Source organism: Ictalurus furcatus, chromosome 19, assembly GCF_023375685.1.
Source record: "Ictalurus furcatus strain D&B chromosome 19, Billie_1.0, whole genome shotgun sequence".
NCBI lineage: Eukaryota > Metazoa > Chordata > Actinopteri > Siluriformes > Ictaluridae > Ictalurus > Ictalurus furcatus.
Window position 1 is genome coordinate 790,027 of NC_071273.1, and position 27,652 is coordinate 817,678.

Below are 27,652 nucleotides of genomic sequence, written 5' to 3' on the forward strand. Positions count from 1 at the left end.
AAACGTCAACCACATTGTTTAATCTAATTTCATGTACTGACACATTAAAAATATATATATATTGTCATTCACACATATAGCCTTCTAGCTCAATTGTAGTCAGCTTGCTCTTTGAGCAGAATTAGCAGCCTTTGGACTATGGACGGTTCTATGAGAGATAAAAGTAGTAGGCGCAGAGTGTTTCTTTTTTGTCTATATTGCTCATTTAATTCAGTGCTTTTGTGTCTATAAATGCTGCAGAGATGTTAGGTATAATATTTGTAGTGTAAATTACACCGGATTTTAGTTACTATTGTTATACAACTTGAAGTTAGTAATTTCTCCTGGTTTAAAAGGCTGTATTCTACTGGAGAAAATCTAATTGGAGCAACGTAATTAAAAAAAAAAAAAAGATTGTCAACTTAAAAAACTTGTGTTCATAATTATGGTAACTAAGTACATAACACTTAAATTCCTTTTAAATAATGTGAAAAAACTAGTTGGAACAACTTGATTTTTCTGAGTAATCAATTTAAAAACTTTGTTTGTTATACAAATTATTAAATAAGTTTTAATTGAAAATAAATTTGATTGTAGAGGAAAAGGTAATTTCTCTAACTCAGTGTAGTTCGTTGGTTGAAATCAATTTAAAGTTGTCATAATTCAAAATGATTGATGTTTTGCAAACTGTTGAGATAATGTTTTGTTGAGCCTAAACATTTGTTTTTAGAGAGTACTGACAACCTTCACAGCCGTATTAGACCTGTAGTCCAGCAGTGCAGTGAGTGTGATTTGTTTGGAATGGTTTGAGTTTTGGATAGATCAAGCTAAATAAAACGCTCAATACATGTGGGTAATTATGTTTGTTTTTATATCATTTAAGGTTTTATGCTGAACATAATCCAAAATTATGTACAATTAAAGATTTAGTATAATTAGCCTACACTGAACAATTTAAGTGATATATGTTATATATGATATAGATGCGTGTTTTCAGAACATAAGTAACGCAATGAGTAAATGTACCCCATGCCACGCACAGCCCAACTAATCAATAATGAGATTCATTGACAACGATTTTCATGATCGATTTTATTTATTTGTTGTTGCAGCTCTACTCACAACCCAAAATGAGCCAGCTGCCTCCACCTTAATTGATCTGTACTGTGAGCACACCCCTCTGAACTTATGAGTTGGTTTGATTGTCTACCAATTTGAAATATCCATTTTACTCATAGCCTTAAGATGAAGTAAAATATTAATATTTTGATGTCAGACTTACTCTGTGAAATGAACCATCTACATGTTTTTAAAAATTATTTATGGTTAGATTTATAACAACAACAACAACAACCACCATATAGTTTCTTAAAAGATATTTTAGTAAATGTATTTTTATTCAGCTTAATGTTTTACGTGTATTTAAACATGATCAACTTTGCCATTTTATAATGTAAAGAATTATAAAAACTTTTAGCCTGTAAACTCAGAAATACTGTCAATGTTTGGTTTTGTTACTTATTTATTTAAAATGATCATTGTTAATGTGCTTTTGCTGTGTAGGAGCTTGCAGACACTAGTGTTATGTGCGGCTAGATTAACCGAGCATTCAGGAAGAGCTTTAATTACCCAGGGACGTCGGGAAAGGAATCTGATCAAACACACTGCATCCACAATTATAAGGAAAATATATGGTACTTTATTAACACTTTAAAATTATTATTATTATTATTTTAGTGAGGTGGGCGAGCTAATCTAAATGACAATCAAAATGGATGTAAATTAAAACCTATTCATTAATCCAGCAGCATTTTGACAAATTTTTACTGAAAAAAAAAAAAAAAAAAAACCTCAGAAATCTGAAGGGAAGAGCTGCTTCAATCCAGAATAACAGCATCAAATTAAGGACTAAAAATGCATCATTCGAATAATTTACTACTTTAATATACATTATTATTTGTTATATTAATGATTTATTAAAACAACATTATTATTATTATTATTAGGGGCCAGGGACATGCAGAGACTTCCTCAGGGGCGGGGGCTCAAATGTAAAAAATAAAAATTATAATAATAAAAAGCCTATATTACCAAAGAGCTAATTTTACTACTTTACTAACTTTAATTTACCTACATATTCGTATCACCCTGGTAGACATTGTAAACAGACTGTGTGTGGTCACAATAATGAATGAGAATGACACTACTAATATAGCCTAATGGTATTTTATTTTTAAATTCATAGAAATAATTACAACAAAACAGCAACTTTTTTTTATAGATGAATTCAAAGAATCTTTAAAAGAAAATGTAAACATTATGAAATAAAACAATAAATACAAAAACTACAGTATTACCATCCACAAATGTAGTACATCCACTGTATGTCACTTACTGTACAGTCAGTAAAACTATTAATTTTACAATAAAATTTACATTCGGCAGCAGCACTCTGATTTCCATAAAACTGCAGCATTGCTTGCTGAACCGGCTTTTTAGTCTCAAAGCTTGTCATTCTTGCCTTTTAAATTTTAACAAGATAAATTGAGATTTTAATGATCTTATATCACAATTGTTTCATATCACTTAGGCTACAGGACTAAATTGACCATATTAGTTAACTAGGGGCAAATTACTATGTGTATATAGTATAACTATATTCACAATCTTGAAAAGTGGGTTCATTATTATTCTGCGCTGTGACTTATATAACATACATATACTTGGAGAAGATCTGCAAAGAGGAGTGGGACAAAATCCCTCCTGAGATGTGTGCAAACCTGGTGGCGAACTACAAGAAACGTCTGACCTCTGTGATTGCCAACAAGGATTTTTCCACCAAGTACTAAGTCATGTTTTGCAGAGGGGTCAAATACATATTTCCTTCATTAAAATGCAAATCAATTTATAACATTTTTGACATGCGTTTTTCTGGATTTTTTTTTGTTATTCTGTCTCTCACTGTTCAAATAAATCTACCATTAAAATTATAGACTGATCATTTCTTTGTCAGTGGGCAAACGTACAAATCAGCAGGGGATCAAATACTTTTTTCCCTCACTGTAGGCCTAATATAACAAAGGTTACTTGCAAGTCTGGAAATGTAACGAACTTGAGTAGCTAGTACGGACCAACACATTCCCTCTCAATCAATTTGAAAACTACCAGCCAATATTATGAAAAGGTTAGCAGAAGAGTGAGTAGTTTCAGCATACCTGTCTGCCTGTTGACGTGACACCATTCGCGATTGCAACGAGACTGTAGATTCGAGTCGTACAAATAAAGAGAAAAATGATCACTTTCTTGGGATTAATTTGCTACTGTTTTGTGCATGCTCATGTTAATTTGAATTCAAATGCTTTTTACATAATATACTTGCTTATTAATTAATGTTAAGAGGGCACTTTTAAATAATTTAGAAAAAGGGCAGGGGCTCAAGTCCCCAAAGGCCCCCCTTCTGCACTTCCCTGTTAGGGGCCAAGGACTGAAGGTGTGTGTCATATCCCAGTCCAGCCACGACTCAGTTCCCCAAGAAGCAACACACACCTCCCACACACGCATGCGCTCACCTTCCCCGGAGTTCTAATCACACACACCTGTCACCAATCTCACACACACTCACACCACAGCATATAGAGACTCTTTCATCACAATGACTTTGCGAAGTATACGTTCAGTAGACTTGTTCTCTGTCGTTTTCCAAGCCGTTGTTTTCTAGTGTTTGTTCGCTTAGTTTCCTTGACCTTAGCTTCTGTTTCCGACTACGAATTCTGCCTTGCCCCCTATTGTTTTGTTCGCCGATCGCCTGACCTCTGCCTGCCTTACGACCACGAACTTTGAGCACCCGTTTACCTACGTATTGATCCTTCTGCTTCCGTGCTCCCTACGGTACGTGACAGAATACTTCGCCTTCCTATGGAAGCAGCGGGTGATCCACGTTGGCAGCAAGCCATCGACGGCCACGGCCGGCTTATCAGTGACCATGACCAAAGACTAGCCAACCTGACCGAGCAGGTAGCTAGGCTAAATCAAGCTACAGCGGCAACTACGCGTTTACCTCCCACACTGGCGCCGGAGAAATACGACGGGGATCCGGCACGCTGCCAGGGTTTTCTCCTACAATGCTCCCTGTTCTTTTCTACCTACCCAGACATGACGGAGAGTCAGAAGATCATCCATTTTATGGAACTTTTGACCGGGAGAGCTCTGCTCTGGGCCACAGCGGAGTGGGAGCACGGAGATAGCACCATAACCACGTATGATCAGCTGATGGAGTGATTCCGGACCGTTTTATTAACCCTGAAACAAGGATCACGCTGCATGGTGGATTATACTCTCGAGTTTCGCACTGTAGCAGCAAGGAGCGGATGGAACCAACCGGCCCTCAAAACTATGTTTCGCCAGGGATTAAATCCTGACATTGTGACCGAACTGGCATGTCAAGATGACCAACTAACACTCGACTCGCTAATTAGCCTGGCGATACGCCTGGACCGTCTGCTACAAAGCCGCCGTCCTATACACTGCGAGGTGGAGGTGACAGTGCAAGGTCCTCCCATTGAACCCATGCAGCTGGGTCGGACACGGGTTAACGTGGAGGAGAGAACGACGACGCCGCGAACATCACTGTTTTTACTGCAGCGAAGAAAGGCACTTCGTTCAACAATGCCCTCTTAAGCAACACTATGCCCCAGGAGTGAGCGCAACCGCTAAGCAGCATCAGCCAGGGCTGAGTTTGGGCTCAGCAGCCCAGAGCTCGTTTCAATCTGCATTTGTTATGCAGGTCATATTAGAGTACTCAGGGTTGTCTTGTATTTTAGAAGAGCTGATTGACTCAGGAGCGGCGGCAAATTTCATTGACCAAACCACCATACAGCAGCACAACATCCCCGTCCGTCCACTAATCACACCACGCCGGATTCAAGCTATCGATGGAGCCCCCATTGGGAGGGGGTTCATTACACACTGCACTGAACCAGTCAACCTCCGCACCAGCGCCATCCATCAGGACAGTATGATTTTCCATGTCACTGTGTCTGCCCGACATCCAGTGGTGCTAGGCCTTCCCTGGCTAGAACACCATAACCCGAGAATTTCTTGGACTCAAAAGGAGATAATACACTGGTCCCCTCATTGCATCAAACATTGTCTCCACACACCTGTGATCATGTTAGCAACCACGTCCATAGAGAGCCCTAACAATACGACCGTCGTCATATTCCCATTGAATACCAGGACCTCAGCGAAGCGTTTAGTAAAGAAGAGGCTAGTGGATTACCACCTCATTGGCCCTACGACTGCGCCATCGATCTGCTTCCAGGCACGACACCATCCCGAGGAAGAGTTTACCCACTAACGCAGACTAAGCAGAGAGCTATGGAAGAATACATTCAAGAAGCATTACGCCAGGGTTACATACGACCCTCTACATCCCTAGCATCTGCCGGATTTTTCTTTGTGGAGAAAAAAGGAGGAGGGTTACGGCCATGCATAGACTATCGGGGCTTAAACCAATGGTGCGTCAAGTATCACTATCCACTACCGTTAGTACCCGTTGCTCTAGAACAGCTGCACACTGCTACCATTTTCACCAAGTTGGATCTACGCAGCGCTTACAACATCTGGATCAGAGAGGGGGACGAGTGGAAAACGGGGTTTAGCACTCGAATACTACGAATACTTGATCATGCCATATGGGCTTTCTAACGCTCCCTCTGTCTTCCAATGTCTCATCAACGACGTCTTAAGGGACATCTTGGGACGTCATGTAATCACGTACATTGATGACATCTTGATCTACTCCAATTCCAAGGAAGAACACATTCACCACATCCGTCAGGTTCTGCAACGATTACTCCAACACCAGTTGTATGTCAACGCTGAAAACTGTGAATTTCATAAGGACACTACTTCATTTCTGGGATACATCATTAGCCCTGAAGGGGTTACCATGGATCACGAAAAAGCCAAAGCAGTGGTGAACTGGGCTACACCCACAACGGTGAAAGAGTTACAGAGGTTTCTGGGTTTTGCAAATTTTTTACAGACTATTTATCCGGAATTTTAGTGCCATAGCCAATCCTTTGACGTCCTTGTTAAAAGTGAAGCCGAGACGCCTGCCATGGAACCCAGCTGCCCAAGCAGCACTTGATCAGCTCAAGAAGGCCTTTACAACTGCCCCCATTATCAAACACCCAGACCCATCTAGACCATTCGTAGTGGAGGTCGATGCATCAGAGACAGGTGTAGGAGCGGTTCTCTCGCAATGTTTCAGAGAAAGGCCAAAACTCCATCCTGTGGCTTTCTTTTCACGTAAGCTCTCACCCGCCGAAAGAAACTATGACGTGGGCAATCGAGAACTCTTGGCCGTTAAGTTAGCCCTGGAGGAATGGCGGCACTGGTTGGAAGGAGCTACACACCCCTTCGTCATATTCACAGATCACAAGAACTTGGAATATTTACGCACTGCAAAGAGACTGTCACCCCGTCAAGCCCGATGGTCACTGTTTTTTAACAGGTTCCAGTTCACCCTGTCATACCGACCAGGATCCAAGAACACGAAAGCCGATGCCCTGTCTCGTCTGGACCACAAAGAAGTTGTGAATAACCACGAAGAGTACATCATTCCCCCCTCATGTATCATCAGTGCCCTAGAGTGGGAACTTGATCAAGAATTAGAGAACATTCCCCAATGACAAAGCTCCCGAAACATGTCCATCAGGAAGACTATTCGTGCCCGAACATTACCGACAGGAACTCGTTATCTGGGCCCACACGGTAGTCAGTACAGGTCACCCAGGGGCACAACGCACGTACCATCTACTACGGGGAATGTACTGGTGGCCTAATATGGAAAGGGAAGTACACAGAGTGGTAGCATCCTGTTCCTCGTGTGCACAAAGTAAGGTACCACGGACACTTCCTGCTGGCAAGCTCAAGCCCTTACCCTTAGCAGAACGCCCATGGTCACATATATCTGTTGATTTTGTAACCGATCTACCCAAGTCCCAGGGAAACACAACCATTCTTGTCATGGTGGACTGATTCTCAAAGTCAGTACGCTTCATTCCACTACACGCCCTGCCCACCGCCTTTATGACAGCCGAGCTACTATTTCAACATGTTTTCAGGTATTTCGGCATTCCGGAGGAGGTAGTCTGCGATGGGGCCCTCAATTCACCTCCAGGGTATGGTCCAGCTTTATGGAAAAGATGGGAATCACCGTAAATTTCACATCAGGTTATCATCCACAAGCTAATAGCCAAGTGGAACGGATCAACCAAGAATTAGGCCGATTCCTCCGAACTTTTTGTACCTCTAACCCCAAAGATTGGAGCAAATTTCTGCCATGGGCCGAGTACGCCCAAAACTCTCTCCAACACTCTGCCACAAATCTCACCCCATTCCAATGCATACTTGGATACCTACCGCCACTATTCCCCTGGAATGCGACTCCCACAGAATCACCTGCAGTAGACCATTGGTTCCAACGTAGTGAGCAAGTCTGGGCCGACACACACGAGCGCCTGAGACGGATCACACACACATACAAGCGCAAAGCTGATTGCCACCGCAGTAAGCATCCATGTTACCAACCCGGCGATAGAGTATGGTTATCCACCAAGGACTTAAGACAACCACATAGCTGTAAGAAACTCACCCCGAGATACACTGGGCCCTTCAAGATCCTCAAACAAATCAATGAGGTTACCTATCGTCTGGAACTACCACGACCTTTAGCCACAGAAGTGCCCTTCGAAACCCTTCCAATTCCACTGTAGATCGATGGACAACCAGCTTACTTAATCAAGAATATCATCAACTCTAGGCACAGGAGGGGCAGGCTTGAATATTTAGTCGAGTGGGAGGGCTACGGACCAGAAGAACAGTGCTGGATTCCAAAACAAGACATATTGGATCCACAGCTCATTATAAGGACTTCCATGCAACTCATCCTGATCTTCCGGGTCCACGACCCCGGGGGAGACCCAGAAAGAACTTTGCTCCCGGAGTGAGCCCTTTGGGGGGGGCTTCTGTCATATCCCAGCCCAGCCACGACTCAGTTTCCCAAGAAGCAACACACACCTCCCCACATGCATGCGCTCACCTTCCCCGGAGTTCTAATCACACACACCTGTCACCAATCTCACACCACAGCATATAGAGACTCTTTCATCACAATGACTTTGCGAAGTATACGTTCAGTAGACTTGTTCTCTGTCGTTTTCCAGTGTTTGTTCGCTTAGTTTCCTTGACCTTAGCTTCTGTTTCCGACTACGAATTCTGCCTTGCCCCCTATTATTTTGTTCGCTGATTGCCTGACCTCTGCCTGCCTTACGACCACGGACTTTGATCACCCCTTTACCTACGTATTGATCCTGCCGCCCGCTTCTGCTTCCGTGCTCCCTACGGTACGTGACAGTGTGTAGGCACCTATTGTATCCGTTAGTTTTCTTATTATTATTCTGCTCCTTCCCCCACTGGGAGTCTAGGGCAGCCCTGTGAACCGTATGTAGGAAAATGATTAAATTTGGCACACTCATAGATATGACTGTAAGTAGACCAATTATGGCATCTCTAGGACCAACTGTATAGCACCACCACTAGTTAAAAAATGAACTTTTCAAGTGGTTATCATTGTTGAACACTTTGTCCTAGATAACAAATTTAGTTCATCGGATTACTCTCCACATGTTGATTACAACCCATATCTTACATTAGAACTCCACCCATTACATAGTCACCATTTTGAAATGTACAGTATTCAATTTCCTTGCTACACCTTGTTCAAATTTTGTCCACTTCCTACCAAAATTGGCGCAGATCAGTAGACGGATAAAAGTAAGTGAACAGAATGTTGATATTCATATGCAAAAGTTATGTTTCAAATTTAATGTTGTTGACCCAAAATTGGATCAGAGGCTGTATCTCAGCCAGACGTTGATAAATCATAATGAAACACGGTACACTTCATCGGAAGCATGAGCCGAGCTTCCATGCTGAATTTGAGAACAGTGCCACCTACAGGTCATGAGATTTGAAAATGAATATTTTAGATTACAACCTTTGAATACTTTGACAGAAAATTATGATCTTGGTGGCTACAGATACACTGGGTCATGACAAATCAGTGGATACCAATTTTGCCAGGATGGGACAAACCACCTGCCCTCCATTCTGAAATATATCATATTAATAATATATTTTAAAATATTTGACATATTGGCACAAAATTTCACAGGGATCATTCATAGTATGTCCTCTAGGTACCTAAAATATTTCGAACTCAGCACCCACTAATGTTCTAGAGATAAGGTTTTTTGTAGAAACATAACTTTTGAAAACATTGTCCAAAATTAGTTGTTTTGGTGGCATTACATGTGAGGCGCACAATGATAAACAATAAGCACTAATTCTAAAGGTCCTGAGTTTGATTCTAGTGTGGTGCAAGTTCTAAAAGTTTTTATGGGAAATGTGTAACATTTCACATTTTTAAAAGAAATTACACAACTATGATAAAACCATTTATTATCGAGAATATTTGTTGATTAATAAGGCAAGTATAAAATTTGTGCATTATTAAACATATGATCTACTAAGATGAAGGGGTCATCAAACCCAGAGCCTGGTAATTCAATTCAATTTTTCAATTCAATTTTATTTGTATAGCGCTTTTTACAATAGACATTGTCTCAAAGCAGCTTTACAGAAATATCAACATGGTAATGTACTCTCTCAATGCTCCATTCACTGTATATTCATGACTGTGATAGTGATCCTGTAGTAAAAATTCTAAGACTTGCTGGTCATACAAATATTTTCTTACTACTTAAAGGAGCATATATACAACAAAAACCCATTCATTGATCTTACTGTGTAAATGTGTTATCCTGGTCAGGGTTGCAGTAAATCTGAAAACTACATCAGGAACACTAGGCTCACAGGACCATGGATTAGATGCCGTTCCATCAGATGATGTTCAAAAGGCATATATGTGTGTGGTCGTCAGGCATCCCCATACTTTTGGCCATACAGTGTAGTTAGCTACAGTTGAATGGACGATGCAAAGATGGAGCAACTTGGACAAGAATTCTCTCTTCAAATTGCCTATAGACACAACCATCGTCTGTCGGCTTGAACAGAGTTTGAGTATGTATGTGAGTGTGAGTATGAGTAGTATGCATAATGCGAGATTCTGAAAAGCTAATTCCAGCTCGCACTTAAAAATCATTTAAAATGAAAGTCTTATGTTAGAGGGAGAAGCCCTCAGAGGTCTGGACTGGTCGATTAAAGTGGGCATTCCCACTGGTTAAATATGTGTATTCCATGCTTGGTATTGTAGCATTTGGGGAAAAACAGGAAAACATAAAATCATGAATTTTGCTAAAACCCAGAGAGTAAGCAATAAAGTTCCATGCAACAGAATACTACAGTCCATGACAAATAATATAATATTACAGTTTAATGCCTGAATGTCTCTTTACCTCCCCTTTAAAAAACAAAAATGTAAAACATGTATCTTAATTTGACATTCACATGGCTAAATCTGATGGCTTTATATTAGAGCACTTATGTGTCCTTAATGAACTTGAATGAGTATAACTCCGCCCACAATGTCCACAGAGGTACGGTTTCTGTCCTGTATGACTCTGCTGGTGGCTGTGGAAGGCCCTTTGGTCACGAAAAACTCTTCCCACACTGTGAGCAGTGATACGGCTTCTATCCTGTGTGAACGCGCTCATGTTGTTTGAGATGACTCTGACGAGTAAAATTCTTCCCACATTCTCCACAGTGATGCGGCTTCTGTCCTGTGTGAATGCGCTCATGTTGGTGGAGAGTACTCTGGCAAGTAAAACTCTTCCCACACTGGCCACAGTAATACAGCGTCTCTCCTGTGTGAATGAGCTCATGTCGTTGGAGATTACTCTGAAAAGTAAAACTCTTCCCACACTGTCCACAAGGATACGGCTTCTCTCCTGTGTGAATGCGCAAATGCTGTTGGAGATAACGCTGGCAAGTAAAACTCTTCCCACACTGCGAGCAGTGATACGGCTTCTCTCCTGTGTGAATGCGCTCATGTTGGTGGAGAGTACTCTGGCAAGTAAAACTCTTCCCACAATGTCCACAGAGATACGGCTTCTCCCCTGTGTGGATACGCTGGTGTCGTTGGAGATGACATAGTTGGGTAAACCTCTTTCCACACTGTCCACAATGATACGGCTTCTCTCCTGTGTGAATGCGCTCATGCTGTTGGAGATGACTCTGATGAGTAAAACTCTTCCCACACTGTCCACAGTAATATGGCTTCTCCCCTGTGTGGATACGCTGGTGTCGTTGGAGATCACATGGTTGGGTAAAACTCTTTCCACACTGTCCACAATGATACGGCTTCTCTCCTGTGTGAATACGCTCATGCTGTTGGAGATTATTCTGATAAGTAAAACTCTTCCCACACTGTCCACAGTGATACGGCTTCTCTCCTGTGTGAATACGCTCATGCAGTCGGAGATTATTCTGATAAGTAAAACTCTTCCCACACTGTCCACAGAGATATGGCTTCGCCCCTGTGTGGATATGCTGGTGTCGTTGGAGAGTACTCTGACGAGTAAAACTCTTCCCACACTGACCACAGAGATACGGCTTCTTCCCTGTGTGGATACGCTGGTGTTGTTGGAGAGTACTCTGATAAGTAAAACTCTTCCCACACTGTCCACAGAGATACGGCTTCTCCCCTGTGTGGATACACTGGTGTCGCTGGAGAGTACTCTGACGAGTAAAACTCTTCCCACACTGGGAGCAGTCATACAACTTCTCCCCTGTGTGGATCCACTCGTGATCTTTGAGATGATGACTTTTATTAAAACTCTCTCCGACATCTGAGCAGTGGTACATCTGGAAAACACAACAAATTATTCAAGATGCATATTTTAGATTTTATCCCCATGTGTTTATGGAATTGTTATTGGAAATGTGTCCTATAATACTGTAATACAGCTTGACCACCCAATCACACACCTTTAATGGCTGTAACAGCTTTGTAATTTTAGATTTGTAACATTCCGAATTGTAACCATTTGCAAATCTGGAAAGGCACAATCAATGCTGAAAGGTATATGCAGGTTTTACAGCAACATATGCTTCCATCCAGATTCCATCCCATCTTTACTTCTGAGAGACTCTGCCTCTCTAAAATACTCTGTATGTATGTATGTATGTATATATATATATATATATATATATATATATATATATATATATATATATACACAATCATGTTACTGACCTGTTGCCAGTTAACCTAATTAGCTGTAAAATGTTCCTCCAGCTGTTTCTTTTTAGTAAAACTTACTTTTCCAGACTTTTGTTGCCCCTGTCCCAACTTTTGAGACATGTTGTGGCCACTAAATTCAAAATTACCTTATTTTTTTTCTTAAAATGGTACATTTACTCAGTTTAAACAGTTTTGTTTTCTGTGTTCTGTTGAAAATAACATATGGGTTTATGAGATGAATTGGTGTTGTAATTAAACTCATTGCAGCTCAATTTTACTAATACCAAAACCACTGTGACTGGTCATTTTAAGATCTAAGATGAACAAGACAGTTGACCTTACACATAATTTCTCATCACTAATCACACAGAAATAGGTCATGTAAATATTTATACGTTTAGAAAATTCAGAGACTAGACATACAAAGATGACCTTGCTCTGGGCGTCAATGTTTTTTCAAGCTGAAGCACTGAATGTGTTTAGAAATCAACATGGAACATTGTGTTTCCAAATACAATGGTTTAAAGCATTAATATAATCAATACATGTTCTCTGTTAAAAAAAATAATCTGACTATCAATCAGGTGTGAAGTTATAGCTCATGCCACATGCATGCTTCTTAAAATTCTAGTAACACCTCATCCCTGGAGATTTGTATGGTGATCCCTAGGTTTGTGTGATATAATTAGCCCGTACAAGATTTCACAGAGTTTCTTATAACTGTTGCGGCCAAAAATACTAGATTTTTTTGTTTGTTTTTTCCCCCCAAAATTTGCAGATTTTTTTTGTGCTTCTTTTGCGGATAGCTGGATAATTGGTGAAATTGTTTGCACAGCCTTTCCCAAGGATGTTTGTTGGTAAATGAGATCTTTTAGCTGTATTCATGTTTGATGCACACGATGCACATGGATTGAAGAGGACTTTGTATGCACGTTGTGATGACATTACATGATGGATCTTTATTCAGAATATTCTGGATTATTATTCAGAAACCTAAGTCTATAACACTAGAATCATATCACACTCGTTTTATTGATGTATCTGAAACAACACACATGGAAATGCTCGAACAATAATATATTTTTGTGAATTGCTATGAAACTATAAATATGCAAGGACATTGCTGCAAACAATATTGCACCTGAAAGAACCATTTACCAGATCATCAAGAACTTCAAAGAGAGAGGTTCAACTGCAATGAAGAAGGCTTCAGGACATCCCAAAGTGTCCAGCAAGCGCCAGGACCATCTCCTCCTGAGGAATAATTACAGAATCGTGTAACCACCAGTGAAGAGTTTACTCAATACTGGTAACAGGTGGGTGTGAGTGCATCTGCACGCACAGTGAGGCGAAGACTTTTGGACAATGGCCTGGTGTCAAGAAGGGCAGCAAAGAAGCCACTTCTCTCCAAGAAAAACATCAAGGACAGACTGACATTCTGCAGGAAGTACAAAGATTGGACAGCAGAAGACTGGTGCAAAGTTATTTTCTCTGATGAAACCCACTTCCGACTGTTTGGGACATCTGGAAAATCCATTGTCCGGAGAAGAAAAGGTGAATGCTATCATGAGTCCTGTGTCAAGCCAACAGTGAATAATCCTGAGACCATCCATGTGTGGGGTTGCTTTTCATCTAAGGGAACTGGCTCTCTCACCATTCTGCCCAAAAACACTGCCAGGAATAAAGAATGGTATCAAAATGTCCTGCAAGAGCAACTTCTCCCAACGATCCAAGAGCAATTTGGTGATGAACCGTGCATTTTCCAGCATGATGGAGCATCGTGTCACAAGGCACGCGTGATAATGAAATGGCTCAGAGATCATTACATTTTGGATTAAATTTTAACATTTTAACATTAAATTTTGGATCTGAGGCCTGGCAACTCCACAGATCTTAATCCCATTGAGAACCTGTGGTCAATCCTCAAAAGGAGAGTGGGAAAGCTGAAGCCCACAAATTGTGATCACTTCTGAGCAGTAATAAGGCAAGAATGGATCATCATCAGTCAGGATATGGCCCAGAAGCTGATCTCCAACATGCCAGAGTGGATTGCAGAGATTATGAAGAACAAGGGTCTACACTACAAATATTGACTCTTTGCATGTATTGAATGTTTTTTGCCAATAAAAGACTTTAAAACTTATGAAATTCTTATCATTGTTTTCCAGTATACCACAGAATAATTTGAAAAAATGATCTACAAATACTGAAGCAGCAAACTTTGCAAAACACAAAATTTATGTCACTACCAATACGTTTGGCCATGATTGTATGCAATCTTTTTGGAATGTAATATATTTTTTTTTAAACAAAGAGAGCTGGCTATACCACGCCACCATTTAAAACAATGTAAGGAGGGAGGCCCAAGTCTTAGAATTAATGGTGGTGCACGGCCAAGTTCTGAATAAATTTTTTAAAAAGAGGAAAAAACCCCACCTGACGAGTTGATCCGCAGACCAGCTCGGCTTTGTTGTTTGAATAATAAAGTCTATCTTTTGACATCAAGACCCCAAGACTCTTAGAGTGCTTTTTTGCTGAAGAAGATTCCATGACACTCTCCAACAAGTGGAGACATCTCCATCTAATGAACGTTAGTTAGATTGTCTTTTTATTTGCTAATCTGCTAATAGTTTCAGAATTTACAACAGAAACATGCAATGAAATCAGTTCCTTTATTAATAATCTAAAGGCCACATAAAGTGTGAGCCATGACCTGAACCCAGCTAACACCAGTTACTTTGTGAAGACGTAACCGGACCGAAACATATTTGTTGCAACAACGTACCAAATAACGTTCCAGCCATGTAACCTTGTGATTCTCATATTCGTCGTGGTGACAATATACAATCCCAATTCCAAAAAAGTTGGGACACTGAGTAAAATGTAAATAAAAACAGAATGCAATGATTTTCAAATTTCATGAAACCATATGTTATTCACAACAGAACATAGAAAATATAGCAAATGTTTCAATTGAGTAAATGGTCCATTTTAAGGAAAAAAAAATAAGGTAATTTTGAATTTGATGGCTGCAACACATTTAAAAAAAAAAAAGTTGGGACGGGGCAACAAAAGGGAAACGTAAGTGGTACTAAAAAGAAACAGCTGAAGGTTGATTGGCAACAGGTCAGTAACATGATTGGGTATAAAAAGAGTATCTTAGCGAGGCAGAGTCTTTCAGAAGTAAAGATGGGCAGAGGTTCACCAATCTGCAAAAACTGCTTTTTGTGGAACAATTTTAGAATAATGTTCCACAATGTAAAATTGCAAAGACTATGAATATCTCATCATCTACAGTACATAATATCAAAAGATTCAGAGAATCTGTAGAAATCTCTGTGCACAAGGGACAAGGATAAAAATCAATATTGCAGACCTGTGGTCTTCGGGCTCTCAGGAAGCACTGCATTAAAAACAGGCATGATTCTGAGCCATCCACAAATACTGGTTAAAGCTCTATCTTACAAAGAAGAAGCCATATGTGTACATGATCCAGAAACGCTGCCATCTTCTCTAGGCCAAAGCTCATTTAAAATGGACTGAGGCAAAGTGGAAAACTGTTCTGTGTTGAGACGAATCGGAATTTGAAATTCCTTTTGGAAACCATGGACGCCACGGTCTCTAAAGGGGACTAAAGAGAAGAGGGACCACCCGGCTTTTTATCAGCGCTCAGTCCAAAAGCCTGCATCTCTGATGGTATGGGGTGCATTAGTGCCTATGAAATGGGCAGCTTGCACATCTATAAAAGGCACCATCAATGCTGAAAAGTATATACAAGTTTTAGAGAAACATATGCTCTGTTGTATATTTGAACTGGGGTTGTATATTTCTTATTCTGTAGCCCCCAAGTTCAAAGAAGTGCACTTTAAAATTATAAATGAAATATATCCCACTAAAGAATTTCTAAGAGTTAAATTTAACATGGAAATCTCGAATGTATGATTATTCTGTAATTCCAATATAGAAACAATGGAACATTTGTTGTTGTTTTTTTACTGCAACTCTGTTCAAGGGTTTTGGAGTGATGTGTACAACTGGTTGAAACAAAAGATTCCTATTATACACTCTTTTACTTGGGATGCTGTTAAATTTGGAATAATATTCAATGACAAAAAAAAAAAAAAACTCTTTTCTGGTAAATCAAGTAAATTTTTTCAACATTTTAATTCATAAATTTAGATACCTAAAAACACCACCTCAACCAAACATTTTCAAAAAAAGAACTATCTATATATGTGGACCTGCTGAAAATAATGACTATTCCCCAAGCCAGAAACGTGTTTTCATTGTTAGACAAGATAAAACTCATAACAAACCCCTACAAATGATCTCTTATTTTTATTTCTTTATTTTGTTTCTACTTTTTGCAAATACGATTGTGTCCTCAGTCTGTTATGTAAAAGAGTTCATGAATAAGTCGCCAATTTTGTTGTAAACACTGAATCAAACAATAAAAACACATCTTCACATCGTTCTTAATGAGATTAGTTAGAGTGTTTCTGGACCGTTAGCCAAGATTATATAGAAAAATAAACGTTACCAAGACGTGGTAAAGTAACAACGCTATCATAGAGTAATATCATACTGACGAACAGAGACTAACTGGTGACGTCATCAGAACGTATGTTTGCGGGTAAGTTTTCTGCTTGTTGTATATATCGTTGTAATTGTTACTTAATTATAAACAAGTTCTCAGAGTTTAAAAATGAAAAAAGAAATCAGACACATGACTAAACTTTACCTCTGAGCCAGTAGCAGCAGGAGTCTGTGGAGATTTTCCTAAAGAGCGCCGTCTGGTTTTCATTATAAGAGGTGTAAAGAATCAGGACACTGGAAGAAAAATACAGAGATTCATGACTCCAGAATCTCCACTAACCTGTTAACCGAGTAGCTCAGGTGGTCAGTTTCAGATGAACTCACCTTTAGTGAAATCACACAGAATATCAGAGCTTCTAAGCCCGTGTAGAGAAAGAAGCTCCGCGAACAAGCGGGTGTGAATTTCCTTCGTGTTCTTCTTCTATTGTTTTATGGCGGTTTGCAAACAGCTTAAGGTGCATTACCGCCACCTACTGGGATGGAGTGTAACGTTCAGCTGGAGAAAAAAAAAATCACCTACATCCTATTAATCAAACCTGTGTCCCGCAAGTATGAGAATGCTATATACTTTTACCGCTCTCAATAAAATAAGAATTTTAATTATATTGTTAATTTCCAATAAACCAGTATCACACTCCATAAACAAACCCATTAGATCAGTTATAGTGAAAAACTTGTAAAACAACTAAAAAAGAAACAATGAAATTTGGGATCAGAATAGTTTGGTATAGAAACAACTGAAAAATAAATGTAAGATTGTTTCTGATTCCTCTTTACAAAAACAGCATAATGGCGAAATCCCTTCTTTTAAACTTACTAGTAAAATCATTACATGGATAATATCTATTTATTATTTTAAAGTGAGTTTCTTTGACGTTATTAGGAATTACATATTTATTTATATCTCACCACACATTCTGAATAAAGAAAGGATAATCACGTTTCCACTTCACCATTGTTCTTTGGTTATGATTTTTCTAATATAAAGGTTATTAATTTTTTTTTTATACCTGATTGAAAGGCCCCCAAGAGTGAGATCTGGTAGAGAACCAATTACAGGATTATACATCTTTCCATCTTTAACAAGGTGAAGCATTTTGGGGAAATACAAGGAATGAGTTTTAAATATTCTTTTGAGGATACATTTATCCCCAAATTATTAACAAAATCAGTGTAATTATATAGGTCACCTGAATGATTTATTAAGACTGTAACTGAAGGAGATTCTCTTATATCATGTACTCTCTTATATTATGAACTGCTATTAAGGCACCTTAGATACGGGGAATACTGGGTTATAGTTTCTGTTTGTGTGTCTCTGTGCTGTCAAATTTCCCATGATGAATGTATTCACTTAATTACCTCTTCTGATAAGCTGATCAACTGCCATCCTTTATTATAGCTGACACATGTATTTTCAATACCTTGAAAAGACTTGTGTTTGTAGTATGACTGTGGGCTGTGTGCTTTGTCTGCATCTGTCTAGCACCTGCACAAGTAGAAACCTGCCCACGCACTGCTGCTTACCTATGTGTATAAATACTCCTGTTCTGCACGAATAAACTGGACGTCTCTGTGAACAGCATGTGTCGGTGTTTGTTCATTTAGACTCTCCAGGCCTGAACACTCTGCAGTCAATCACACTTTCTCGCTCATAGCACAGAACTAAGAGTTAAGAGAAGTAAAAATTCTGAATGGCTGACGGAGGACTGAAGGACATAATCTGAGATTCCTTATCTCTAACAGTAACAAAAATTAAACCTTTGTTAAACCAATTGCTCCAGAAAATTGTCCTGTTTTTGAATAATGTATATTGATTATTCCAAATAACACAGGAGTGGGGAGAAAAATTGTGTTTGTAGACTAATTTCCACGCATCCAAAGCTTGTTTGTGAAAGTTAGACAACGTAATTGGGAGTTTAGTGCATTTAAAATCACAGGTAAGAAAAAAATTTAGACCACCACATTTTTTTAAGATTAGACTGGGGATAAAGAACCATGGGATATTATTCTCATAAAGACAGTGCTTGGTCCAGTTAATTTTAAAGATATTATTAATAGTGTTAAAATCTAAAGCATGTAATACTCCTTCTTATGGAAATCCTAAGCGGCAATGCATTATTACTTTTTTCTGCTGTTTTCTCATGATCACGACTTAATTTAAGTTGTTTTCTCATGATCACGACTTAATTTAAGTTGTTTTCTCATGATCTCGACTTAAGTTGTTTTCTCATGATCTCGATTTAATTAAGTCATGATCATGAGATAAGAACTTAAATTTTCTTGTGATCGCAACATAACAAAAAGCTGTTTTCTAATGACGTCATTTTATCACGAGAACATCTTGTGTCTTGTGAATGGGACTGGTGTAACATGCACGTTGCCGTCTTCACCACTGCCATCATAAAGTTTATATTTGCCCGCTGCAGAGATGGACTTTATCTCTGCATTAAGAGAGAGGGGTGTCTCAGAAGAGAATCTCACAAAAATGGAGGAAGATAAGGTACGTAACTTGCTATAGGAACATGAGGTGTTCTATTCCTGTTTTGTGGTTATTGATCACACCAATGATGTATGTTTCATCGCACCACAAGAGGGGTTTCCTGTTTTAAAAATTGCAAATTAATAAATACACAACTTTAGCGATGTCCTCGTGGGCTAGAAAACACACAAAACAACCAGTAATGTCTGATTTGCGAAACGATGACTCTTGACATTTCATTTTAAATAATGGTTGAAACAACTGGTTAGTGCTGTCCGTAATATCCTGAGCTAAGTAAACCACACTGAAATCATTGACTTGTGTAAGTTCAAGTGCAAGCAGAGCACAACACATTTTCTTACAAAATAATTTGTACAGTAGATGGGGCTAATACTCAATAACACACAAACTGCAACAAAAAAATTAATAAAGCACAAACAAACTGTGTGGAGCAGTGTTTTTAAGGGTGCAATGGCAAATTTTAGATGCTTTTTGCACCTGGCACATAGTGTCATTTTTTCTATTTAAAAATGTGTGTATGTTTTATATTTATATATATTAGTAGTGTCCTCCACTAATATTGGCACCCTTGGTAAATATGAGCAAAGAAGGCTTTGACAAATTGTCCATTGTTTAACCCTTTGATCTTTTGATATGTTTGGAAATAATTGAAAATGTTATGAATCAAACTGGAAAAGGAAGTATGTCTACAGTATATTGTCTTTACGCACTGTGAAGAGGATGGTTCGAGTGGTCAAAAAATCTCCAAGGATCACAGCTGGAGAATTGCAGAAGTTAGTTGCATCTTTTGGTCAGAAAGTCTCCAAAACTACAAACCGAATCACATACATCACCACAAGTTGTTTGGAAGGGTTTCAAGAAAAAAGTTTCTACTCTCAACCAAAAACAAACTCAAGCGTCTTCAGTGTGCAGACACTACTGGAACTTCAAATGGGATCAGGTTCTATGGTCAAATGAACCAAATTAGAGCTTTTTGGTAATAAACACCAGAGGTGGTTTTGGCACACACAGAGAGGTAGCCATATGGAAAAGTACCTCATGCCCACGGTTAAATATAGTGGAGGCTCTTTAATGTTTTGGGGCTGTTTTTCTGCCAGAGGACCTGGACATTTTGTTAGGACACATGACATCTTGGACTCTATCAAATATCAACAGATATTAAATGAAAACCTGACTGCCTCTGCCAGAAAGCTTAAAATGGACCGTGGTTGGATCTTCCAGCAGGACAATGATCCAAAACATACATCAAACTCAATACAAAATGGTTTACTGACCACAAAAGCAAGGTCCTGCCATGACCATCCCAGTCCACTGAGTTGAAACCTATAGAAAACCTGTGGGGTGAACTGAAGAGGAGAGTCCTCCAGCATGGACCTCGAAATGTGAAGGATCTGGAGATATTCTGAATGGAGGAACGGTCTCAGATCCCTTGCCATGTATTCTCCTACCTCATCAGGCATTATAGGAGAAGACTTGTTGTGTTGGCAAAGGGAGGCAACACAAATTATTGATACAGGGTGGCAATAATTGTGGCACACCTATATTTAACAATTTTTTTTGATAAACCTGTGTTGTGTTTGCAATTGTTTGATATCCATTAGAGCAAAAATTTTTGTGAATTTTTCGAACAAAAGATTAAAGGTTAAACAATAAAGACGATTTTTCACAGCCTTCTTTGCTCATATTTACCAAGGGTGCCAATATTAGTGGAGGGCACTGTATGTATGTATTATTTATATATATATATATATATATATATATATATATATATATATATATATATATATATAAAAATACACACACACATAAAATATTTTGAGATACTGGATTTTTGATTTCCGTGAGCTATATACCGTAATGATCCAGATTAAGCCAAAAAAGGCTTGAAATATTTCACTTTGTGTAATGAATATATGAAAGTTGTACTCTTTGAATTAAATTACAGGGGAAAAAATGAACTTTTCCATTTTATATAGATGGATATAGATATATATATATATAGACAAAAATAAAGTATGATATAAAAATAAAGTCCTATTTTTTAAGCACACTTTCACATCTAAAACTAAACAAGTAATAAAAGAGCATTATGTTGATGTGTTTCAGCTTGATCCTCATGTTGCCAGACTACTGAATGAAGAGGAACTGTCTAAGTATATTATACGATATGCCGACAGTGTTTATGCAAAGAACTGGACGGAGTTAAATTCAGAAGAACATGGGAATGAAGACAGGTTACAGAAATTGATTCAACGATTGAGAGAAAAAATTTAATTACCAGCAATTCTGCATGAGAAATAAAAAAATGGACATGCCAGTAAGAATGCTGAAAGCAAGACAAGGAAAATTGAACTTGGCTGGACGCACTACCAAGATTGTTGCTACAAACAAGTTAGAAGACCCAAAGGAGGTGGAACACGAGAAATTGTCATTAAAAAAGATGACACTGTATGAAATGTTCTGCATCTCGGGAGAAAACTTTTCCCCACAAGGTGAATAAAAAAAAGGGAATGCGGATCATTTAAACTTTATGCTCTGTGTCTGTGGCTCAGAAGAACCACTCAAGGAAAACCAGACAATTGGCAGCTTGTACGAGGCAACACATTACAAAATCCTAAGACTGTATGTGTGCACAAGACAGAGATCAAGATTCTGATCTCTGATGAGTGATGAAACTGACAGGCATCTGACTTTAAAGAGGCCTCAGCTTACTTCCCCCCCAGATATAACTCCAAGTACTTCAGGATGTCACAATCAAAACAGAAGTCAAACTCTGCACTCCACTTCTTCTTCGTCTATGAACTCAAATGATGACATACTCCAGTCTTCTGATGATGAAGTGGTGTTCCTGGGTAATGATGTGAACACATCCTCTGACATGGTCTCAGACACACTTGTATACTCACCTGTATGTGTTAATTGTGTAGTGACTGAAACATTTGTTGATACACTACTGGAAACAGTTCCGTCCAACCCAGATTCAATCTTCATTCCAGGAAGCACATTCTGTGAAAACACAGGCATTGAAGAAACGGTGCAAGTGACAGAAAATCCACCTCAGGCAACTGAATCCCAGGAGCCAACAAACAATTAACTGTTCTTTGAAAAACCTAGAAATGTGATTGAAAGTGAAACATTTGTAGTTGGCAGAGTTTACTGTGTAAATAATATGATTCAAGCTTTCTCAGACAAAAACATATTACATGCCAATGTAACATTTAAACGTCTACTTGAAAATGGTGAGGAGGAAGCTGGCATCGGAGATGGAGTGTTCCAAGACTGTCCTACTGAATTCTGGGACATGTTTTTTTGCAAAAAGAATTTGCAGAACAACTTGCAAGATACCTAGTCTACATCACACTTACCAGGAAGGAGAGTGGGACGTTGTTGCACGTATTTTAGCTATTGGATGGCTGCGCTTTGGTTACTTGCCAATTCAGCTGGCACCTTCTTTTCTTAAAGAAGCCTTCAACAAAAACTAGTCTAATGGAGGTATTTTTCAATTACATTAGCCCAGCTATCCGAGTTATGTTAAATTATTATCCAAATATCCGAGTTATGTTAAATTATTGTTAGAAATTTAAAGTAATGTTTTCATGTTTAAATGTTATATCCTGTTCATGAAGTTATAATAGGAGTCATTTTAAAAATATATTGTTTGCAATAGTGTGGTTTTCTACAAGTTTGACACTTTTATACTGTTGTTCATCGAAATTCAGAGGCTGATTTGAATGGGACAGTTTTGTGTTTTCCCCATCAGGTGTTTTTTCATGTTCACACTTTTTTTTTTTTTTTTTACCATTTATACATCCAACAGGTAATCTAAATAATCTCTTATTGAAGCAATACAGTTGCATTTTAATTGTTTTATTTGTATCAACTGATTCATATATTTTGTACACAACTGTATGGATGTTTCAGTTTCTCTTGTATTAAAACAATGTTCATTAACTCATGTTTTGATCTAATTACTTTGCTACTGTTATCATTAGGTGTTAAAATTAAACTTTTTATTTTAATAAAACATAGCTAGTTAATAGAAATACAAACAGAACCTGCAGACTAGAAAAAAAAAACATTTTGAATACATTTACACACAAAAAAATGCACTTTTATAGTATTATTATTGCTATGGCATATGTACATCTTCTACACACCTAAAAGTTCTCTAACTAGAGGTCAAACATTTTTGTAGAGTCTCAATGCCTCTAGGGCTGTTGCACTTGACTGTAGATTATTCTCCTCCATAATAAAAACACAGAGGTCATATAAGTCATGGTGACAGGGCATGTCTGATTTCCACAGGCAGACATTTTCAGAGGTAATCACATCGAATCTTTCAGGACCTTTGGGATTGAAGTAGGCTTTTGCTTGATAAAGTTCTGGTAAGTTGTACATGAGGAAGGGTCTCCCATGTGGCAAGTCACCGCCATTGCTATGTCGGATTCGGTGGTTGTTCCACATGTTTAAAACAGTATCCAGTTCATCCTAAAAACAAAGCACGTTAGGGATTAATATATGGGTGTAATGACATGCAGTGAATTGCAAAACCTACTGGCAGGGTTTACCAAAGCACTAAGTAGAATGTTATGTGCACATTATGCTAAAAAGCATTAATTAATCTGTAAGGCACATTTCCAAAAGGCATAATTACCTAAGTAACATGTTAAAACATTCCATTAAATGATCTGCTTGTTTTCACAGTTTTTAGACACAACTCTTATATTATGAACTGTTAAGACACCTTAGATACGGGGAATACTGGGTTATAGTTTCTGTTTATGTGTCTCTGTGCTATCAAATACCTATGATGAATGTATACATTTAATTACCTCTTTAAATAAGCTGATCAACTGCCATCCTTTATTATAGCTGAAACATATAGACATATTTTGTGGTATGACCCTGTGCACTGTGTGTTTTGTCTATCTGTCTGGCCCCTGCACCAGTAGAAACTGTCCATGCACTGCTGTTATCAATGTGTATAAATACTCTTGGACGAACAAACCCGGATGTCTATTTGAGCATGCATGTGTTAGTGTGTGTTCATTTAGGCTCCCCAGATCGATCTGAAACGCTCTGAGTAGAACCACACTTTCTAAGCACAGAACTAAAAGTTAATAGAAGTAATTGTAGAACAGGCTGAAAGGCATGACAGAAGATCTGAAAGGCATAATATGAGATTCCTGAGATACATGGAAATCTAACAAATACATAATAAATTGTATTGATACAGTTTGATGATCATAGCAAAGCAATATCTGAGAATAAAAAAGTGTCTGACATGACATCCTGTGCATGAGACACGATATGCCTGAATTTACATGACAGACAACAAGGCATCATTTAGGCCTACTTTGATAAGTAAATAATTGCAGCAGACATGGTGCATTATTATGATAATCATTCCACAAGGAAACCTGTTAAATAAATAAAGATCACTCTCTCGTCCTTCTAACAATCCTATTGTTCCTCCAATGACAGGTTAAAATCTGCTGCAGCAGTCTGGTCTGCAGAATGGCAGTTACATATGGCTTGCTGCATGATGAGCTGCCCATGGCTCAGATAAAGAGAACCCAATTAAACAAATGTATTATACTAGACAAAAATATTATACTTGGTCATTTATTTATAGAGGAAAATGATCCAATATTACATCTCTGTGAGTGGCGAAAGTATGTGAACCTTAGCTTTCATTATCTGGTGTACCCTTGTGGAGCAATAACTGCACCTAAACGTTTGTGGCAACTAATGATCAGTCCTGCACATCGGCTTGAAGAAATTTTAGCCCATTCCTCAGTACAGAACAGCTTCAACTTTAGGATGTTGTTGAATTTCCTCACATGAACTGCTTGCTTCAGGTCCTTCCACAACATCTATATTGGATTAAGGTCAGGACTTTGACTTGGCCATTCCAAAACATTTACTTTATCCTTCTTTAATCATTCTTTGGTAGAACGGCATGTGCGTTTAGGGTCGTTGTATTGCTACATGACCCCCTTTCTCTTGAGATTCAGTTCACAGACAGATGTCTTAACATTTTCCTTAAGATTTCGCTGGTATAACTCAGAATTCATTGTTCCATCAGTGTTGGCAAGTCGTCCTGGCCCAGATGCAGCAAAACAGGCCCAAACCATGATACTACCACCATGTTTCACAGATAGGATAAAGTTCTTATGCTGGAATGCAGTGTTTTCCTTTCTCCAAACCATTGTTGTTCAGTGTTCTACTGATGATGGACTTATGAACATTAACATTAGCCAATGTGAGAGAGGCTTTTAGTTGTTTAGAAGTTACCCTGGGTTCCCTTGTGACCTCACAGATTATTATTCTTATCTATTGTTCTTGGAGTGATCTTTGTTGGTCTCCACTCCTAGGGAGGGTAATAATGGTCTTAAATTTCCTCCATTTTTACACAATCTGTCTGACTGTGGATTAGTGGAGTCCAAACTCTTTAGTGATGGTTTTGTAACCTTTTCCAGCCTGATGAACATTAACAAATCTTTTTTTAAGGTCCTTAGAAATCTCCTTTGTTCATGCCATGATACACTTCCACAAATGTATTGTGAAGATCAGAATCTGATAGAGCCCTGTTCTTTAAATAAAACAGGCGCTCACTCACACCTGATTGTCATCCCACTGATTGAAAACACCTGACTCTAATTTCACCTTCAAATTAAACTGCTAATCCTAGAGGTTCACACACATGGATTTGAAATGAAGCAATCAAGATGTGATTGAAGTGTAGACTTTCAACTTTAATTCAAGGTGTTTAACAAAAATATTGCATTAACCATTTAGCTGTTCAACTGTTCCATTTTCACAGGCTCAAATGAAATTGGACAAACTAGCATGATAATAAATATTACAATTACGTTTAATACTTGGATGCAAATCCTTTGAAGTTGCATCACTTTGCATTGAGATTCTTTGCCAGGTCTTTAATGCAGCTGCCTTCAGATGCTCCTTGTCTGTAGGTCTTCCGGCCTATAGTGTGGTCTTCAGTAAGTGAAAAGCACCTCAATTGGGTTGAGGTCATCGGACATTTAAGAAAATTTCATTTATTTGCCTTAGAAAGTTCTTGGGTTGCTTTAACGGTATGTTTTTGATACTATAGATCACACTATTCTCCTTGATAGATTAGAAAATGTTGTTGGTATTAAGGGAACAGTCCTCTCCTGGCTCAGGTCTTATCTGACCGATCGTTATCAGTTTGTAGATGTAAATGGTGAATTCTCCATGCGTACTGAGGTTACTTTTGGAGTTCCACAGGGTTCTGTTTTAGGCCCACTGCTCTTTACTTTATATATGCTACCCCTAGGTCAAATTATTCGTAAACATGGAATTAGCTTCCACTGTTATGCTGATGATACACAGTTGTATGTTTCAGCGAAGCCAGAGGACAGACAGAAGCTTAGTAAAGCTGAGGATTGTGTAAAGGACATTAGACATTGGATGTTAACTAACTTCCTTCTACTTAATTCTGATAAAACAGAAATACTTTTATTAGGCCCACGTGTAGCTAGAAGTAATCTTTCTGATCACATGGTTACTCTGGATGGTCTTTCTGTTTCATCATGTGCAGCAGTTAAAGACCTTGGAGTGATTATTGACTCCAGCCTATCATTTGATGCTCATGTAGATAATATTACTAGGATAGCCTTCTTTCATCTCAGAAATATTTCTAAAATAAGAAACATATTGTCACTACATGATGCGGAAATACTAGTTCATGCATTCGTCACCTCTAGATTAGATTACTGTAATGCCTTACTGTCTGGATGTTCCAGTAGGAATATAAATAAGCTCCAGTTAGTCCAGAATGCAGCTGCTAGAGTCCTAACTAGAACTAGAAGGTACGACCATATCACACCGATATTATCAATACTGCATTGGCTCCCAGTAAAATCTCGCATTAACTATAAAATACTTTTATTAACCTATAAAGCACTAAATGGTCTCGCGCCACAATATCTAAGCGACCTTTTGGTTTTATATAATCCGCCACGCCTACTTAGATCAAAAGATGCAGGCTATTTGACGATACCTCGAATAGTGAAGGCTACAGCAGGGGGAAGAGCTTTGTCTTATAGAGCCCCACAGTTATGGAACAGTCTTCCTATTAGTGTTCGGGACTCAGACACAGTCTCAGTGTTTAAGTCTAGGCTTAAAACGTATTTGTTTACTCAAGCCTACCCTGACTAGATTCTGTTCTACTACTTCGCAGTCATAATAATCTTTTTTCTCCCTCTCTCCTTTCGCCGAGCCCCACATGAATTTATGGAGATACTAGAGATCCAGAT

The 27,652-nt window shown here is 38.6% G+C and overlaps 2 protein-coding genes across 2 annotated transcripts in view; both read right to left on the reverse strand.

Annotated features, from left to right (window-relative positions):
• Nucleotides 1–27,652, reverse strand: part of LOC128623034 (NACHT, LRR and PYD domains-containing protein 12-like) — a 393,909-nt gene that overhangs the window by 180,664 nt on the left and 185,593 nt on the right. The gene's annotated exons all lie outside the window — the stretch shown is intronic.
• LOC128623044 (zinc finger protein 135-like) lies at nucleotides 9,500–17,516 on the reverse strand. The gene is made up of 4 exons (XM_053649903.1): nucleotides 17,171–17,516; nucleotides 16,992–17,080; nucleotides 9,699–11,871; nucleotides 9,500–9,604 (listed from the first exon to the last, which is right to left on the reverse strand). The coding sequence occupies exons 2-3, from the start codon at nucleotides 17,052–17,054 to the stop codon at nucleotides 10,699–10,701; spliced, it is 1,236 nt and encodes a 411-aa protein (XP_053505878.1). The 5' UTR covers nucleotides 17,055–17,080; nucleotides 17,171–17,516; the 3' UTR covers nucleotides 9,500–9,604; nucleotides 9,699–10,698.

Excerpts from the sequence above, each read along its gene's own strand:
- LOC128623044 (XM_053649903.1), bottom strand. The coding sequence starts at position 17,054 with ATGAAAACCAGACGGCGCTCTTTAGGAAAATCTCCACAGACTCCTGCT. Across the intron at positions 11,872-16,991 it reads CTGCTGCTACTGGCTCAGAG|ATGTACCACTGCTCAGATGT; the intron begins GTAAAGTTTAGT and ends TGTGTTTTCCAG.